The 19,412-nt window shown below is 38.9% G+C and overlaps 2 protein-coding genes and 1 non-coding gene across 5 annotated transcripts; 2 read left to right on the top strand and 1 right to left on the bottom strand.

Moving 5' to 3' along the window:
- The first annotated feature begins 2,380 nt into the window (after positions 1-2,380).
- Positions 2,381-2,453, top strand: trnav-cac (transfer RNA valine (anticodon CAC)). Its single transcript has one exon. It is a non-coding gene; the product is annotated as a tRNA-Val (tRNA).
- Positions 2,454-3,548: 1,095 nt separating this feature from the next.
- On the bottom strand, positions 3,549-6,051 carry LOC148066190 (uncharacterized). Of its 2 annotated transcripts, XM_087808041.1 has the most exons (3): positions 6,001-6,051; positions 4,062-4,272; positions 3,549-3,974 (listed from the first exon to the last, which is right to left on the bottom strand). In XM_087808041.1, exon 3 carries the CDS (start codon positions 3,970-3,972, stop codon positions 3,622-3,624), a length of 351 nt encoding a protein of 116 aa, XP_087664167.1. In that variant the 5' UTR covers positions 3,973-3,974; positions 4,062-4,272; positions 6,001-6,051; the 3' UTR covers positions 3,549-3,621. The 2 variants fall into 2 exon arrangements, with proteins under 2 accessions (XP_087664167.1, XP_087664165.1); XM_087808039.1 differs by lacking the exon at positions 6,001-6,051 and having other exon boundaries at positions 4,062-4,349.
- A 1,584-nt stretch (positions 6,052-7,635) lies between these two features.
- LOC148066189 (cornifelin homolog B-like) lies at positions 7,636-11,416 on the top strand. Of its 2 annotated transcripts, XM_087807644.1 has the most exons (4): positions 7,636-7,765; positions 10,568-10,723; positions 10,804-10,958; positions 11,029-11,416. In XM_087807644.1, exons 2-4 carry the CDS (start codon positions 10,621-10,623, stop codon positions 11,149-11,151), a joined length of 381 nt encoding a protein of 126 aa, XP_087663770.1. In that variant the 5' UTR covers positions 7,636-7,765; positions 10,568-10,620; the 3' UTR covers positions 11,152-11,416. The 2 variants fall into 2 exon arrangements, with proteins under 2 accessions (XP_087663770.1, XP_087663769.1); XM_087807643.1 differs by lacking the exon at positions 7,636-7,765 and having other exon boundaries at positions 8,441-10,723.
- Positions 11,417-19,412: the final 7,996 nt, after the last annotated feature.

The following is a 19,412-nucleotide window of genomic DNA, read 5'->3' as shown; positions in this document are numbered from 1 at the left end:
CAAGTGTAGGACCAATAGACTGAGAAACTCCTTTGTCTTTCACGCCATCAGGCTGTACAACTCCTCACTTGGGGGGAGGAGGTTGCTTGGGGCTGGAGTCGGAGGCGAAGGAGTCTGACACTTCTACCTCTACAGTGGATTAACAACACTGACACTTTCATTTGAAATAACATAAAGTCACTTTGTTTAGCTTATTTTATTTTATTTCTATTTTTATTTTGTTTATACTGTTGTTATATTCAGTTACTGTTTTGTTATTTAATGCTATCGTCCTCTTCTGTGTGCTTTTTGGTTTTTCTCTTTTCCTTCTGTGCTACTGGAAAACAGAAATTTCCCTGAGAGTGTAAGTAAGTAAGTAAGAAAGTAAGTAATATTTATTTATATAGCGCTTTTCGAGACCAGGGTCACAAAGCGCTTAAACAATCAAAACAATACTCAAAAAAGTACATACTTTAAAGATCAAGATAAGTGTCATCTCAAAGGGATCAATAAAGTGCAGTCTAAGTCTAAGATGCATTTTTATTGATGTTAACACATATATATTAATCACATTATATAAAGACACAGTTGCACTGTTCATAAAACTTTATTTACATAAAACTTCCACACAACAAACAAACCAACTTACCCAAACTATGAAATAAAAAAACGAATGGTTTAATAAAAGGCGGTCAATGCTGGCCCTCTCTGTCATGCAATGAGTTGGTTAGACATGGGTTCTTCACACAGTAATGTTGTAGGACTTGTCTTTCATGGAAGTCCCCAAAGTTCTCCATCAAAACCAGGGTCCACCATTTCCTTATTGTAGGAAGGCAAGTAAGTAAGTAATTGTTATTTTTACAGCGCTTTTCCAGACCAGGTCAGACTGGAAGACAAATATGTATTGGAAGAACTCAATGTTTGTTTAAAATAAAAGAGAGGTTAATATTTATTAACGCAAGGCTCACTAAAAAAACAATAAAAAAGATAAATTGGAAACAAGTTAAATAATAAACGTGTTAAGTAGAACCCGAATTTGAAATAGTTAAGGTAAGGTAAGGTAAGGTAAGGTAAAACTTTATTGATCCCTCAGGAGGTCTCCTTTGGGAAATTGTTTTTTTTACAATAGCCAGCAATTTTTCATAAACAATAAAAAATAATACATAAAAAATAAAATAAGAATAATACATATACATGGTTACAACCATATCCCACCATCAGCATAAAGACTCCACAGTGAAGCCCACCAATTTGTTGTGGAGTGTGCTATAAAATTACATTAACAATTATATAAAATATAAAAAAGAAAGGTAAATGATAATGTGAGCTTTACCACACTTTTTTTTTGGCAAATCTTGTTTCGCATCAGCTGCCAGGACATACTTTGGATGTAATCTTACCACAAAGATAACAGATTTATTTGTTGCCATTGTACGAAAAAGTCCCTTTGGATTTTTAGTATTGAACACACACCAAAGAGTATTAATACTGAATATATTTTTCTGTTATTCAACATGTTTTAAAGATACAAGCATCCATGACAGCTGTATCACCACAAGAGACTTTTATGTTGCAACATATGAGGAACTAACTAAAGATATACTGTATACATGACATGACATGGAATTACAGTAAACATTTAAAAGAAAGGTCAAATTTTCCATTTGTTTATTTTGCAGTGTTGGCCGCCATGGTTGTCACAGTTTTAATTGTGTTAGTATTTTGTTTGCTTGTACAAATTCCTCCATCTTAGTCTTCGATAAGTCTTTCACGAAATAATAAAAAAAGGCGTAGTTAATTCCACTTCCGGAATTGGCCACGCCCACCAACGCTCGTCTAAACCCACTTCCTGTCTGAATCCTCTGCCGCTGCAGCTGGATATACTTGTATGAAACAGTTTTATGATACTTTCTTTTTAAAAGGCCACTAGATGGCACTCTCTCCTTTATCACCTTTGGCTTCATTAAATCTTTTAAACATCGTTCTAGTGCTATCATGTGACCTAAGAATTGTTTAAAACATGTTTAAAGCTGTACACGAATTGAACGTGAATTAATAAAGTCAAATCACATGGATCTTTGAGTCACTTTTAATGGACTGAGCTCAAAACCTGCTTTAATGTCATGGCAATTAAAAATAATACAATAGTTAAATGTGTAATTAGATTCAATTTGCATCAAATAGACTATTTATCCTTCGGGAAACTAGAATCATTGTGAAGCCAGTATTGAAATAAAAAGATTAGAAAACGGTGTAAAAGTGCAAAACAAGCCCCGAATATTAGAATTATTGCCAGAGGCTATGAAAATGATTGACGTCCAGAGACAGAAGACAAGGTTTCTAACGTTTTGAATAATATTGTACACTTCATAATGTATTTAGAGGCCAATTTTTGTCATCAGTTTCCGTAGTGTAGTGGTTATCACGTTCGCCTCACACGCGAAAGGTCCCCGGTTCGAAACCGGGCGGAAACACCTTTTGCTAAAAACTAAATAAATGAAAGCACTAATTACAACATGAACATTTTTAGGGTCAGAATATTTAGAAAAAACAGACGTAAAACACAACATTAAATAATTGTATCTTCTAAACGACTTTCTGTCGAAAGAGGGCGACATTGCGCAAACTAACACGTTTTCCTTGCATGTGTTTTTTTTGGACAGATCTCTGCAGCAGGTGGTCATAATGTTACGGCAGATTGCCTCGTGTTACAGCAGACCTGGGCAAAGTGCGACCGGGGTCCACGTTCCGTCATCTAACTGTAATTAGATCGATAAGATAAATAAGATAGCGATCTACTGGATCTAATGAGTTCAGTGTAGAACATATACCTGTTTAAAATAATTATGTTTTATATTTTATTATTGCTTTAACTCTTGATTCCAACGTTTCTGTGTTTACGACTTTTTTTCTTTGTCCTATTTGTGAATATATCTCTTGTCCCTCAAATTTCCAAATAAATATTAAAGATTTTGTTTTAAATCAGTTTCTTTTTCAGAAAAAGTCTTAACATATTAGGGAATTTTAACTGATTTTTTTTTTAACTTGCTTTTTATAACCTTTGTATTACCTCAGGGTCAATGTGACCCAGAGTCCTGCAAACAAATGTGTCAGTCTGGTGAACCACCACGGCATATGTATTTCTGAAAGCCATGGAGGGTCACCTTGACCCAGAGCTATTACAAAGGATACCACAAAAACATTTGTTTCCGGACCTTTGGTTGACCTTGACACTAAGGTAACACAAGCGTAAAAACAATTAGTTATGTTTCTTCGCGCGTCTCTTGCTCTAGAGCAACTACAGTTGAAAAAAAAAATGTAAACATCAATTAAAAATAATTGAATTCAAATTTGCATTGAATGGAATACGGATGTGTGTGTCGTCACGTTGAAGAGACACACGTGGAAAGTTTGACGCTGAAGAAGTTTGTCTGTCAATAAAGAATTTTTGATTGATGAATATGAAAGACACCAAAACTGAAGGGCCAAGACAAAGACTTGGGACTCAGCCTAAGCCTGACTTTATTCTGGAGACAGAAAGGTTCTGCTCGGAGAAACATGAACACAAACGTAAGACACTGATGTAAAAAAAATATATAAAAGGAATGTTGCAAAAGAGAGGAAGGGTCGGCACTCGGTTCTCTACAACTCAGCGATGGCGGGAAGGATGGGAGCTTTGAGCCGGCGGCTCTTCCTGCAGGCGGATCTGCACCCGGGGGTCCAGACGATCACGACGCCGGCGTTGGCGGCGCCGTCCGGCTTGTTCTGCACGATCCTCCTGACGACGTCCCTGCCGGAACCCGTGTCCTTCGTCCGGACCTCGGGCGTCTGTTCCCGCCTCCTGTCCGAGTCCTGCGTCGCCGCGGAGACCGAGTTCGTCCTGGCGCCGCCGATCCAGCCGCCCCGGAGCAGCCGGGCCGCCGTGAGGAACGGATCCGGGTCCGCCTGAGTCTGTCTGAGGGTCGAGCACGAGCGTCTGTCCGTCACCTCCATGTCTGAGAAAATGAAAAGGTCATAAAAAAGGTAAGTTTTTAAACTATAAATCCACAAAATTAAAACTGTAAGTTGATATAATAAACAACCTTAAAAGTGTGTAAAGTCGGTTGACTTTCAGCGTCTTTTCTTCTCTGCCGTGCTCTCCTTCGTTCCTCCCTTTATAGAAGAAAGTCCTCCCACAGCTCAGGGGGGCAGGAGCAGGGTCCGGGTGCTCACATGTTCAGGAACACCCGCAAAAGTCTCCTGACCTTTGACCTCACTAGTAGCGGTTCTCCCACGACTTTATCGTTGGAATTCCTGATTTAAAAAAAAAAAAAATCCTGGATGATATCTTAAAGAGGTGGTTCACAGAACCAGAACCAGGACCAAGACCCGGTGCCGCGCACGGCAGAAGCTCGAGTGCAGAACCTGGACCCGGTCCAAGTTCAGCGGGTCCACCGGTACGTCAGCTCTTGTAATAATCACCCCCCGGGTTCAGACCGGTGGTTATCGGTCGCCTTGTGAACTTTGAAAACTTTCACAACGTGACGGTCCTCTCGGAGACTTCCAATCCTGATTTGGAAATAACTTTATTTAACTGTTCTGATGTCATACTTGCAGTGATCGACACGTTCGTCACGTTTTTAGATGACAAAATATCCTCAGAATTTTGAATCTTGAACATCTTTAAAAAACGACTTTCAGAAGTTTTAAGATGTTATATTTTAGTGACAAAAACTGTATATATCATTTTAAAAGGATTTTTAAAGTTTATTTTTTATTAATGGTAATCTTACTTTCTTTTATATCCATTATATATATGTTTATATACTAATGTGTGATTGTTGTTGATACAAACACTGCGACCAAAATTTCCGACTCTTGATATGTTATAAAAGTTTTATAGCGTTTATAATTATTTGGACTTATTGTTGTCTTCATTATAATTGTTAACATGTGTACTTTATGTCTTAATACAGTGTGTTTGTGTTGTTTAATCTTTGTTTTGTGAGCTGCTGTGAGCTGCTGTGACAACATATATTTTGTGGAAAAGAATAAAGTAACCTCATTAAATTATGCATTTTTTTTATTCCTCAGGAAGAAAAAAACCCAAAATTGAAACACAAATTAAGATCATAAACCTCTCAAACATTGCTGGAAAGGTTTTCACGTTGACATTGAGAGGATTTTCCACACGTGTGAAAACATACTTTAAACGTTGGTCACGCTGACAGCAGGGTAACACGTGTGTCCAGTAGAAGCGACGACTGTACAGCCGTGACTGTCAGATTCCTGCTTGTTGGAATCTGGGTCAAAGTTCAGGGGCCGGTGGAGCAGAGACCCCCGTCGCGGCTCGGAAGGTCTCGTGTCGACCGTTTATCCTCAGCCAGTAATGTCTGACCGGAGTTTTCGCAGTTAAGTGGGTCATGAGAGCATACACGTCAGCTGACTCGGCATTATATGAAAAAGTTCAACCGTTCAAAAAAAAAAAAAACTGTGAAGATCCATGGATGAGGCAAATACAACTCAAGGTCAAGGCAAACAAAAGAATCAGTTGATTCTGACATTTATTTTTCTACCGTACGATTAACCAGATCAAGGAATCATTCGTGCAGGCAGGACGACCGGCTCAACCAGTAACAGTGTCTTTGTCACATTAAGCCTTTAGAAAATCGGTGAAGAAGAACAAATGTTTCTGAAGCCGTGAGTATTGCCACGAAGATTTCCAGTTAATGCTGACTCATGTTTGAGCAGGTGGTAGGTGGAAAAATGTGGGGGATTTTTGCAGCAGACTTGCATTGTTTGGTGCCGCGGTAGGATACGCGAGTGTGGGATGCGACACGTTTGGGTCGACAGGGGTCGTGGATTAGGCATTTTTCACATGTTTCAGTCGTCGTCTACTTTCATTATCCCTAGGTTTTCGACTTACCACTAACTTTAGACCCCCCCCACAGCAGATTGACCTACTTGTGTAGATGGAAAGTAACCACGTCTCGGGTGCTTGTAGTGCGTAATGTGAACGCACCTTATAAAGGATTTGCACACCCAAGACTGAAGTTTCCAAAAAGGATCTTGAAACCATCCGAATACCTTCATGGTGCTGTTGGACCAAGATGAAGTCGACGACCACTGAGCTCCAGTCGCTACATTAAAATGAACAAACATTTTTGTCTGTAACTCTCAAAAGGAACAGATAGCTCTGAAAATAATTCCAACCCTTTGTCGACATGATGGTGAGTAGAAAACGAGTAAAACTTTGGGTGAACTATCACTTCAAGAGTTCAGGCACTGATGCCAAAAGGGAACAGTATTCCTGGCGGCGGACTCACCCTGGACTCACGACAAGTACCGGGTACAACACTAAACTAGAATTAAATCCTATTTTCCCTGCGTCAACCGCTGATGACAAACTCGTTTGGACAGGAAACGAGTTATAAAAGTAAAGTCTATCCAGTCAACTTCCCAAATAAAACACTAGTGGCTGATCTTCATTTTGGTAGAGACTGAATAAAAACATTATGTCGAACCATGGCATCATCTCTAACCAGAGACTTGAAAGAAATTTTCCGACAAAAGACCGCAGTGAGGCACGAGTCTAGTTTAAAGGGAAATTTTGTGTTGATTCAAGTGTGTCTTACACCGATGTTGGACCTCTATTGTACTCGTCAATATGTGTCTGTTTGTACAAAAACTTATTTTCATTGAAATATTGACATTGAAAAATGTGTTTAAGCCCCGCCCACGCTTGTTTTTCTGGATCTAAAAACTTGTTAATCATAACCACGCCCACTCTGCTGTGATTGGTCAAACATCAAGGGTCGTCATCGCTTGTCATCATTCCCGGAAGTCTCGTTGTATAAACAAAGCGATGATTACAGCTGGCTGGAGGAGGAGTGAAGCTAGTATAACATCATAATGGACTCCGCTCTTGTAACCTCTTATCTGCCGAGATTTCAGACGAGGGAGAACTTTTAAAGTAAGAACATGCTCTCTGCGCATCGGGCAAGTCGAGGGAAAAGGCGGGAATCTTGGCGGTCAAATCTTCAGTAAGAAATCAGGCAAAAAAGCCAAAATTATAAAGACAAATTTAGAGTCTAAATGAATACAAGCCTTTCATCTGTTCATCCATTACATGATCCTCCTCACCGGACAGTTGGTTTTTACTATCTAGTTATTCAACTTTTCTTCCATTCCTTCCTTTTTTCTTTGACAATATCAAAAACAAAAGTTGTCGCCAGTTTGACGATAATAAAGTCGTATGAAGTTCACATTCGCCTTCTTTTTTCTCTGCCTCACCAAAAGAAGAGAGAAAAGCTTCTTCTCACTCATAATCTTTAGCATTGTTAGCATTGTTAGCATCCTAGTAAGGCGGGAAAGTTGGCGGTTAGCAACTTAAGCTAGCAAATCAGGCAAAAAGCCAAAAATGATAAACAGGAAATTAGAGTCTAAACAAAGAATAACCGTTTTAACTATTGTAGGCTTTTAGAATAATTCAACACAACTTATCAAATAAAGATAATTTAGCTGAACTCAATCTGAGTCTGTAAAATGGCTTTCAAAGGACCGTAGAAAATACCTGGTGGGCCATAACCAACGAGGTAACCACTCTCTTTCCACACAAGGAAAAGTTCGTCATGAGTTTAGCAACATTCCTGCCCGACCGATCCGTGTCATCAAAACGCCCACATCAAATCAAGTGCTTCTACGTTCGGGGCTCGGCTGACTGGTTCCTCCAGTTTCACCGATCCACGTCCCTCTATGACGAGACGTCCACTTCCCTGACGCACCACAACAGTGACAGGATCAGCAGGTACGTGGAGCTCAAGCATTTATCGACAAAATACTTCCAACATCAGATAGTTTTTAATCTTAAAGTGAAACATTTGTCAGTCTTTGTTGAAATAGCTTCATATCTGATGTCATGCTAGTATGTTTACAAATATACTGTGTTTATTTGTATTTATTTATTAAATAATAACACGCTAACATGTGCTTTCTTCACAGGCTAGTTTTAATTTCAATGTCTAATATTTCTTTTGTTACCTTTCTACTATAATTTCCTATAATTTACTTTGTGACCCTGGTCTGGAAAAGCGCTATACAAATAAAAATTACTTACTTACTTACTTACAAATGTTGTTTTGTATCAGAATTTTATTTTATTTTTTAAATTTTGTCTCTCAAACTCAGAGAAAACAGTCAGGTTCACTTTCACCTTCGTCTTTCCTGCCTCACCACGAGAAGATAGAAAAGAGGAAGCTTCTTCTGACTCATGATCTTTAGTGTTGTAAACATTGTTAACATTGTTAGTATTGTTAGCATTGTTAGTATTGTTAGCATTGATAGAGTGTCGACTTCTGACTCGGCCGACGGGGTCAGACCAGTTTCTGCTGTCAAAGAATTCTGTTCGAAACTTCAAACTCTCACACACAAGTTGTGTTGCGACTCACTGAGGCTGAATACCTTTTATGATTTGGGATCAATACCATTGAATAGTTTACGTGTGATTGACAGAAGTGTTTCTGAAGATTATTTTAACTCTGGAAATGTTTTACTCTGAAGGATTTGAGTGAGTTTATTTTCGTAAGCATTGATGTTGAACTCTGTGCTCGCTGCTGGACTATTACACAACACACACACACACACACACACACACACACACACACACACAATCAATCAACGTGAAGTTAATTCGCTTAATTTTTTTTAATACTATTCTGATACATTGTTGTGTCTGTGCGTCATATCTATCAATGTTTCAGTGGCACCTTTGAATCCTGAAGCAACACTTGCAATATTAGTATAAAAATTTAAGTTTTTGTCCCTTAAATAAAAGAAACATTTAAAGAATATCAACAAAGTCTGATGCGCTTTCAACAGACTTTTGTGTCAGTATTATTTTGGTTTTTACTATCTAGTTATTCAACTTTTCTTCCATTCCTTCCTTTTATCTTTGACAATATCAAAAACAAAAGTTGTCGCCAGTTTGACGATAATAAAGTCGTATGAAGTTCACATTCGCCTTCTTTTTTCTCTGCCTCACCAAAAGAAGAGAGAAAAGCTTCTTCTAACTCATAATCTTTAGCGTTGTTAGCATTGTTAGCATCCTTGTAAGGCGGGAAAGTTGGCGGTTAGCAACTTAAGCTAGCAAATCAGGCAAAAAGCCGAAAATGATAATTTGTGTGAGAGCACAAGTTAAATGTTGAAGGAAACAATGAAGACCCCAACAAACTCTGCTACATTAGAGCTCAGTAAGAGTAATATTTACCTCTGCCAAGGAGATTATTAGATTTCGTTGTTGACCTTTTGACTTCTGAAAAACTTTCTGTCCAAATGAGTCACGGTGTCGGACAAGGGTCACACGATGATCAGGTGAAGAAAAAGCCTTCATGTCGCAATACAGGCTATTAGCGTTTGGATTAGTTGGCGATTATGTTTAATACACGTCTTTGTTTCGACACACGTGACTCATGTCTGAGCTTGTGTTGAATTTTTTTTATTTCTTTTTCAGTTTTTTTTTTTAACAATATGAGATATAGAATGATTGGTTTTGTAGATGTGTTCGAATTTAAAGAATATATTTTACGTCTTTTTTGGTTTTCTTTTCTCCTATAGGCTGTGATGAAGCATCTGGCTTGTTTGTAGAATCTTAATGACAGCAGAAGAACATTTGTTGGATTTGAGTTGCGGGACTGTCACTGAAAAAAAGATCGGTTCGCAGTTTTAATGCTTATTTTTGAAGGTTTTCAATATTAATATGAAGAAAAAAGATGTAAGGGGGAAATGAAATGCTCCAAAAAAACTAAACAAATTGAGAAACATGTATGTAAAAATAGAAACTATAATCTAATTAAATCTAGAAATGTTTACGTAAAAGACACAATTATTTCATTTGTTTTAAAACAAACAAAACAGGAGTCCGTTCCGGTCGCTCCAACACGCCGTCACTTCCGGGTCTTACTACTTCGCTTTGTGGAGATAAATGGTCAATGCAGAGTGTCACGGGTCATTTATTCGCCGCTTCAAGTCAAACAAAATACAAGCTTTACGATCGATCATACGCGCTTTCTGCCGGCAACTTTACAATTCAATAGCCCCGGAGAGAAACGGTCTCGAACTGTAGAAACATCGCTATATTTAAGGCAAATTTCCGGGCCGAGAGGTCCTCCCCCTATCGCCATATTGGTTCCTTCAAGCTACCTGTGCCACAATCCCCTGTGAAGACTCCTTTCTAATTTGTTTCCTTTCCGTTTTCATTCAAATGTTCTTGGGTGGGGGTTTCCGTCTTCTAGTCCCCTCCTCAAGGATGTGTCCCGCTTCGTTCGTTTGATCCACGACCCAAGGTGTGAAAGGGCAGACAAACTAGACGTTTAAATAACCGGTGTCATGTCTCTAATTCTGTTCCAAGCTTGTCTTGAGACAGTCTGAGTGAAATGTTGATTGTGAATGTGTATTCAAATGTTTAAGCTCTTAGATGAAGCTAGTCATTTATACTTTATATTTTGATTATCTTTTAGCATTAATTTAAGTATGGCATATACGTATAGTGTATAATAATTTTTAATCTTACAGTTTTAAGAAAATAGTTTTTTAAACCTCTGAAATCCTGCAGTGTGGCGCCCTCTACAGACGTTTGACGCAGGTTCGCGGTCCAGGTTCGGCATCATGTCTAAGATGGTGGTCCAGCAGCCGCAGGTGCAGATGGTGAGTCGGGAGTCTCAAGAGTGGGACACGGGGATCTGCGACTGCTGCCAGAACGTGCCGGAGTGTGAGTGACTTTTTTTTTCTCAGTTCCACATCGGAGGAGGATGTTTTTTCGACTAAAAACCACGTGTTTTCGTTGTTCAGGCTGCTGCGCCTTCTGGTGTTGTCCGTGTTTCGCCTGCAAGGTCTCCAGACGCTACGGCGAGTGCTTGTGTCTGCCGCTCCTCGACATGTGGGGCGTCATCCCGCCCATCAACATGTCCATGAGGGTCTCCATGAGAGAACGCTACGGCATCAGGGTGAGACCAAAAACTGGTGAATAAAAACACGTGGTGGCGTGTGCTGACCTGTCGTTTTTTTTTCTTTCAGGGAACCATGTGCCGCGACTGCTTGTACGCCGGCTTCTGCCCCGTCTGTTCCTGGTGCCAGATGTCCAGAGAGATGAGGAAGAGAAAGATCGCGGTCGTCCTGGTCAACTCCAAATACTCGTGATCGTCGGCCATTTTTTAGGGTCTTGAGCTTTGACCTACGACCTCTCGGTGTGTCCACTTGTTGTCAGATGACAAACAGATGAACAAAGAATGACACGCCAAGCGTTGAACTTCATCTGCATTTCTTTGTCTTTAAACATTTTCAAATAATAAATTAAAAATGAATTATAGACGAAAAGCATCCGAACAAGCTGTTGTGATTTTATCTGATCATTTTTGTTGATAATTTTTCAGAAAATTTAAAAATAAACTGCATTGTTCTACAACTTGGATGCGCTTCTTTAAAAAAAACTAATAAGGAACCACCTGAACGCTGTGAAATGTGACTTAAACTTCAATACGGTAGCTAAACCCAGACCGGATTCACGTGCACATGCATGTCTTTCAATACTGCAGAAATGAGTTCACTGAGAGGGAGTGTGAAAAGAGTGCCTGCTGGAACTGAGTTGTTAAAGTTGATTGAGTTAAACAGTGAATTTAAGTTAAAGAAAAGTTAAACATAATTCGAAGTTTTACTTAAAACCATCATAAAAAAATATATCTTTCAGTTGAGAAAGTGTTTCGAGTCCTACCAAATTGGCTAAAAACACCCGAACATTGACTCGTTAAAAACTAACAAATAAACTAATATCAAAATTATTGGAGTAAAACTTTAATGTAAATACTCACTTTTCTAATAATGCATCATCTTTTATAAAACACCACTGAGACACTGGTGTTTTCTTACACTTGTTTTTACAAACATACATCACACAAAACTTAAGCTAATGTTTGCGTTTAAGTTATTAAGTTAAGACGTCAAGTTAAGTCTATTTTGTATCATTTTAACTGTTACTACAACAAAAAAAAGAATTTAATAATTTAATAATATAAGTAGAGCAACAGACTGATACAAAATGTAAAATTATATATATATTGTAGACTGTTTATTGGTATTTGTTCTTCCTAGTTGTTGTTAGCATAGCAGCTAGCTAGCTAAAAGCTTAAGCTAATAGCTTACTTACTTTGTCACGGTAAAACGACTAAAACCAAACGTGACAAAGCTTCTACTTGTCTTTTAATTTACAAATATAAACCATTGGTCAGGTTGAATTTAAATATGCATAAATATTTGATTTCACTTTTGTTATAATGCGTGTACCTTTATAGAAGCACAATAAATCAGTGTTATATTCTTACATAAGTAAGTAAGTAAGTAAGTAATATTTATTTATATAGCGCTTTTCCAGACCAACAATCAAAACAATAATACAATGGGTTCTTTTAACAAACATCTATCATTGTTTTGATATTTTTTCTCCATATTATTAAGTTCAAACACCAAGTTCAGTCTTAAATATTTATTTTGAATATTCGCTTCTTTCAACATTTCATATTAACTGTTACTACAATGTATAAAACGAACAGTTATTAATATCTGACGTTGTAAATAACACTTTCGGAAAGAAGACAATTCTCTGAGACTCCTGTGTTTGTCTTATGTGTCTTAATCTTTTAAAGTATATAAGGTTTATATTTTATTAGGTAGTTTAAGCGCTTTGTGACCCTGGTCTGGTAATTGCTCTACAAATATAAATTACTTACTTACTTACTTACAGCCAGAAGAATCAAAATATTAATGTAGTAAAAAATAAATAACTAGCACAACAAATTGATATTAAATCTAGAAAAATATATTTCCTATCATATTTAGAAGTATTTGTTCTTGCTAGCTGTTGTTAGCATAGAAGCTAAGTTGCTACAACTAAAACCAAATGTGAAAAAAAGGCTTGATATGAAGTGATATTTACAAGTAAAAGCGCTATACAAGTAAAAATTACTTACTTACTATTTAAAAAAAGCAATTATTATGAATTTAAACACAACATGTCCACTAGAGGGCGCCAAACTCTGTGTAAACAGCCAGAAGCAGTCGCGTGTCTGGTCATTCGGGGTCAAACATCAGCTCCGTTCTATTACACCCCATAATAGTTTGTTGTCAGTTCAACACAACAAGACATCATCGTATAGAGAAATTATTCATATAGACGGTGATTAAAAAACACAAAAAACTAGAAGAAAATGTCCCAAAGCGTCTCCCGAATTTGACCCCTGACCCCTGCTCAAACCTCCACCGGACCGATCGAACCATCCTCCCTCCGTCGCCGCGACAACAGGTGGTCATAATGATTCGGCCGCACCGGAGCAAAGGGAAAAGGGTTCGAGCCACATGTTTCTCCGATAGTGAATCATCGTCCCGCCGCGTTTTTGTCAAATGACTTTCAATAAAGGTCGCTGTTGGTTCTGGTCCACTTGACGGCCGGGGCCCGACCCGCCGCTCCGCCCGGCACACTTGGCCCCGGTGTTCGCTGTAAACGGCTCGGTGGGTTGTTTTTAATGGGATTATAATGACAGTTATGGTTCGCAAGAATTGATGTTTGTGACTTTTACGAGGTGTGAGCGGGGGGGCGGGTCCGGGCGGCTCATAAAGGGCCCAGGAATGTTAATTGGTGGAGGGTCCACTGCTGCCCTCTTTGTTCTGCTCAGACTGGGCTTCTGTTGCGCCCCTTAAAGGCCCGAGAGCTGATTTAAAATCTGTGACTCTCGCCCGACACACCTTCGCCTGAACCCCCCCCCCCCCCCCCCCTCAACTCTTCTCTCAGAGTTTCCTCTCGCTCCCGAGGAAACTGGACTCTTTGCTTTTCATTTCCTCCTTCAGGTACTGGACCCTGACCCGGCTCCCCCCCCACACCCCCCCCGCTGGGTTTGATCCAGTGTTGGGGAGTCATTTCATCACGTTCCTCTTCTCTCGTCGCCACGACGACGTGGGAGGTTTCTGGACCAGGTTTTTAATATCAGCTGAAAGACATTGTGTGTGTGTGTATTTTTGTATGTGTGTGTATAAGTGTGTAAGTGCGTGTAGGTGTGTGTGAGTGTGCATGCATGGATGTGTGTGTGTGTGTAAATGTTAGTTTGCGCGTATTTGTGTGTGTGCATGTATATGTGTGTGTATGAATGTATGTGTGAGCGTGCGTGTGTGTATATGTGTGTGCGTGTATATTTTTTATGTGTTTGTATATGTGTGTAATTGCTTGTAAATGTGTGTATATGCATATGTATGTGTGTGTGCATGTATGTATACTTGAGTGTGTGTGTATATGTGTGTGTGTAAATGTGTGTGTGTATATGTGTGTGTATGTATACATGTGTGTGTATGTATGTATGTCTGAGTGTGCGTGCGGGAGTGTATATGTGTGTGTGTATCCATGTGTGCGTGTATATTTTTTATGTGTGTGTATTGGTGTGTAATTGCGTGTAAACGTGTGTGTATATGTGTGTGTGTATCCATGTGTGCGTGTATATTTTGAATGTGTGTATATTGGTGTGTAATTGCGTGTAAATGTGTGTGTATATGCGTATGTATGTGTGTGTGCATGTATGTACGTGTGAGTGTGCGTGCGTGTTTATGTGTGTGAGTGCATATGTGTGTGTGTATCCATGTGTGCGTGTATATTCTTTATGTGTGTGTACATGTGTGTGTATGTGTGTGCATGTATGTATACGTGTGTGTGCGTGTATATGTGTGTGTGTAAATGTGTTTGTGTGTGTATATGTGTGTGAATGTATACATGTGTGTGCATGTATGTATGTGTGAGTGTGCGTGCGGGAGTGTATATGTGTGTGTATCCATGTGTACGTGTATATTTTTTATGTGTGTGTTTTGGTGTGTAATTGCTTGTAAATGTGTGTATATGCGTATGTATGTGTGTGTGCATGTATGTAAACGTGAGTGTGCTTGTATATGTGTGTGTGTAAATGTGTGTGTGCATGTATGTATGTGTGAGTGTGCGTGCGTGTTTATGTGTGTGAGTGCATATGTGTGTGTGTGTATCCATGTGTGCGTGTATATTCTTTATGTGTGTGTATATGTGTGTGTATGTGTGTGTGCATGTATATGTGTGTGTGTATATGTATGTATGTATATATTTGTGTGTATATGTGTGTGTATTAGATGTATATGTGTGCGATAGTATATATGTGTGTGTAAGTGTATATGTGTGCATCTGTATATGTGGGTGTGTGTGTATATGTGTGTCTATTAGTGTTTATGTCTGTGTATCTGTGTTAAATGAACATGCGTGTGTAAAGTATGTGTGTATATTTTTGGATGTGTAAGAAGGTGATAATACTGCATGTGAATATGAGTGTGTGAATAGGTTAGTGCATATTTGTGTATATGTGTGTAAGCGAATTTTCAAATATATGTGTGTATATGTTTGGGTGCATATATGTAAGTGTGTACTTAAGTGCTTATACGTATGTGTGTATATTTTTGAATTTGTGCATATGTTCCTGTATGTGTATATGTTTGTGACTGTGTAAGTGTATATGTGAGTGGGTGTTTGCATATATGTGTTTTTGTGTGTGTGTGTGTATATATATACATGTGTGTGTATCGGTGTGTTTGTGCATGTGTATCAGTGAGTATGTGTTTGTAAGTATAGTAGAAATATAAACATGTGTGTACATGTGTGCAGGTTAATGAGCGAGCGTGTTTGTTCGAGGGTGTGTAGGTAACTGTGTGTGTGTGTATGTGTGTGTGTGTGTAATGCGTGAGTTTATGAATGTGCATTCATGCAAGTGTGTGTGTTTGAGTGAGTCTCAGTGTGTGTGAAGGTGAGCGTGTGTGTGTAAGTGCATGTTTCCAAAAGTGGGACTGTGTCTATGTAAATGTGTGATTGCCTATTCAAGTGTGTGTGAAAGTGTGTATGCCTGTGTGTGTGTCTATAATTAAGTGTAAGTGTGTTTGAGTGTTTTTGTGTATGTACATGTGTGCGTAAAATAAGTATGTGCTCTGGTGTACATATGCAGTATGTGTTTTGTGTGTGTTTTTGCACATGAAGATTCAAGTGTGAGTCTGTCGGAATAAATGTTGCGTCTTTCTTATAAAAACTTTGGAAGCCATTTTTTAAAAGTGATCAATTGATCAGTTCGTTCCAAGACACATTTGTTCATGCATCACTAAAACACACACCTGAGTGTACCCCTGAGCAAACGCGAGCGCCCCCCCGGATTTGAACCTGCAGCACCTGAGATCCGTCAGTTTTCCCAGAATCCATCAGTCTCAGGGTTTCCTGGGGAAGTGTTTCCTTTAAAAAGACAAGGTTGGAGTTGCCGGGGTGTCGGCTGATAACGCGGCAGGTTAAGATGAGGCGAGGGGGCCGAGGGCAGGGGGGCGAGCGGGGGGTCCGACGTCGACACACGCTATCAGGCCGTGTGCCTCCGAGCAAACAAACAACCTCTGACCTCTCCAAACAACGGCAGCAGGGAGCAGCTGATAGCGAGAGACGGATAGATGAGGCCGATGGTGAGTGTTGGGGGGTGAGCGGGGGGCGCAGCCATTATCAGGTACTCCCCAAAAATCATGTGAGGAACCTCCACCTCCACCTGAGAGAATTACCTGCCGACCCAACCCACGAGCCAGGCACGGAACTCATCGTCGACACTTGTCGGTTTCGCTTCTTTGACGAACAATTAGTATCAAAAACGTGCAAAAATTATTTGATTGACATTTGAAACTCTTGCGACCCCCGAACCCTGAGTCTCACAGAAGTGCCTTTCAGTTTCAAACTAGCAGCAGAAAATAATAAATAATAATAAACAATAAAAAAAAGATGTGATGGATTAATAAACAATGCGTCAAAAACTGCCAAAAATGTAATTTATATCAAAATAAAGTTGTCATTCACTGTTGCACCCTTTAATTTTGAATTAATTTATTTAAGAATGGTTACTATGGATCATAAAATAAAAGCATTGAAATCCGATTAAAAGTTTACATTTTTGGCTAAATGTAGTCGGAAAAAAGTCATAAAGCAAATTAAATAATATTGAACAATAATAAATAAGAACAAAATGATTCTTTGTTTTAAGTCGTCAAAACTTTTCTGCGTCGGTTTAACTCATGAGGGCCGCATTTACATAGTCATAGGGCCGCAAGTGGTCCCCGGGCCTCACTTTATTTAGCCCAGCGATACATTCAATGTTTAGGTTTTTAACCAGAAAAAAAAGTAACACACATTTCCTTTAAATACACGATTAAAGCGTCATTGTACTTCGGAAAATATGGCTTTTATTTTGAAACGATAACACGTTGTATTTTCTACTTTTTAAGTTAGTAAAGTACTAATAAAGATGTTAAAATAGACCTGCTAAATACTCTGGGGTATTATTGTGTGTGTGTGTGTCACAGACTCACACTCCACCTAATTACAGGAGAGAGATGGGAGGAAGGTTCAGCGAAGGGAGGAGGGTCAACAAATTCTTTGATTGTTGAACCTTGTCATTCAGATAGTGGAGGAGCGTCCACGCCGGCTCGAGATGGAAGACGCTGCTCCTGACAGCTGCTCGCTCCTAGAACCTGATGGGTTTTTGGTTCTTTTTTAAAAACTTAAGAGCCTATTTAACAAGTCTACGATCCACACCACCATGTTAGCATGTTAGCATGTTCAGAAAATGTTTGTTTAGAACTTAAAATGGTCACAAACTTTGACTCAAATTAGAGTTAAAAGGCTATTTATTTCTAAAAATCTTTATTTATATTTTTTATTTCTAAATATATACCCTTAACTGTCTGGGGAAACTGGGCAAAGTAGGGTCCGGGGGCCACTTGCAGCGTTTTAATGGCATTAACATGTCCATGTAAATCACTCTCTCTTTTTTATTAATTTTTTATAATCTTGTTTTTATTTTCCCAAAATAATTCAAGGTTAAAAAAAAGAAATTAACTAATGTTATTATTGTACTTTCTTCTTTGTTAACGCCGACTTTTCCTCATAATTAATTCCAAAATTTAAAATTAAATAAGCTGAAAATAATTACGTTGACAGCTACATGTCGGAGACGCCATGTTTGTTTTGTTGCAGGAGCAGATTTTTCTTCAGATTCCTGACCAGTAACAACCTCACACCCTACATTTTTTACAGGTCAAAAAGTGTTTTTTTTTCCAAAATGTAATTTTCACCACAGTGGTTGAGAACTCTCTCTCTCTCCCTCTATTAGTCTGTGGTGCGCCACTAGGGGGCAGCACTGGGTGGGTGAAGTGGTCAGTGAAGAGGCTCGCTCGGTTGTTAGTGTTGATATACGGCTGCTACAAACAACCTCTAAGTGCATCTCAAGGTTCATTGGAAGGCTGGAAAAGATCTATAACTCTTCCGAGCATGTTACCTCTGCTCTGGTGTCGGACCGCGACCCAGACCACGACCAGAACCAGAGGAGAGTCCAGAGGAAGGTTCTGTGCGACAGGTAACAAAAAAAACAAACTCTGGTGTCATCACAGGTCAAGTGGTGAAGGATATAAAAGAATGTTTCTTTCATTCCAATCATGATTTCTTCATTGGTGCCACGACCAAAGTTGTATTTTTTTTTTTAATGAACTCATTCATCGTTTCTGCGACGGCGTCTCCGTCGGGAAGTCGAACAAAAGTCGTTGCAATCAAACCGACATTCCGAGAATTCTCCAAAATTCGTTACATCCGACAGTGACGCCAACTTCTGCAGTCACCTGAGAATTGATGTGAGTGCGAGCGCAGGGAGCTTTCAACAGGAGTTAAAACAGTCCAGGCCGCGCGTTTGTGTGTGTGTGTCAGTGTGTGTGTGTGTGTGTTAGTGTGTGTGAGAAACATTCAGGTAGCCACAAAACACCAACACACAAGTCCTGCCTCCCCAACTTTCTTAGTTAAACTACTTCATATTTTTGAAACATTACAAACATAAAATAGGTACAAACTGTAATTATTCATCAAAGTTGTGTCTTAATTGATTCTGAACTTGTGTTTATTACAAATTTAATGTAACTCTGTCTTGTTGAACGTTCAACTTTTCATCCGAGAGACGTTTGTTACAAAGTCCAACTTCAAATCCGACCCAGTGTTACTTTGTACGGACATATATCGGCTTTTTTTTTTTACAGTGTAACCCGATATAAAATGTAAACATGAACAAGATCTTTGACTTACAAAGTGTAACTGCTTCCTGTTTGTTCACAACCTCACATTTTTTTTCAATTCAAACTCCAATCACCGTGACAATATTTGTTTTAGGGTTTAGATGGAGACATAAATCGAATCATGACAACGACTTCCTGTTTTTCAGCTCAAATATAATTTGTTACAACAATAGAATATGTAGCGTGATATGTGTATTTTCAATCTTTACATCTTGTTTTTATAAAGTTACCCCAAAAATGATATGATGTCAAATAAAAGTCTTCCATGATTCATC

Source organism: Callionymus lyra, chromosome 14, assembly GCF_982586985.1.
Source record: "Callionymus lyra chromosome 14, fCalLyr1.hap1.1, whole genome shotgun sequence".
NCBI classification, from domain to species: Eukaryota; Metazoa; Chordata; class Actinopteri; order Syngnathiformes; family Callionymidae; genus Callionymus; species Callionymus lyra.
This window is presented reverse-complemented; position numbering and strand designations above follow the sequence as displayed.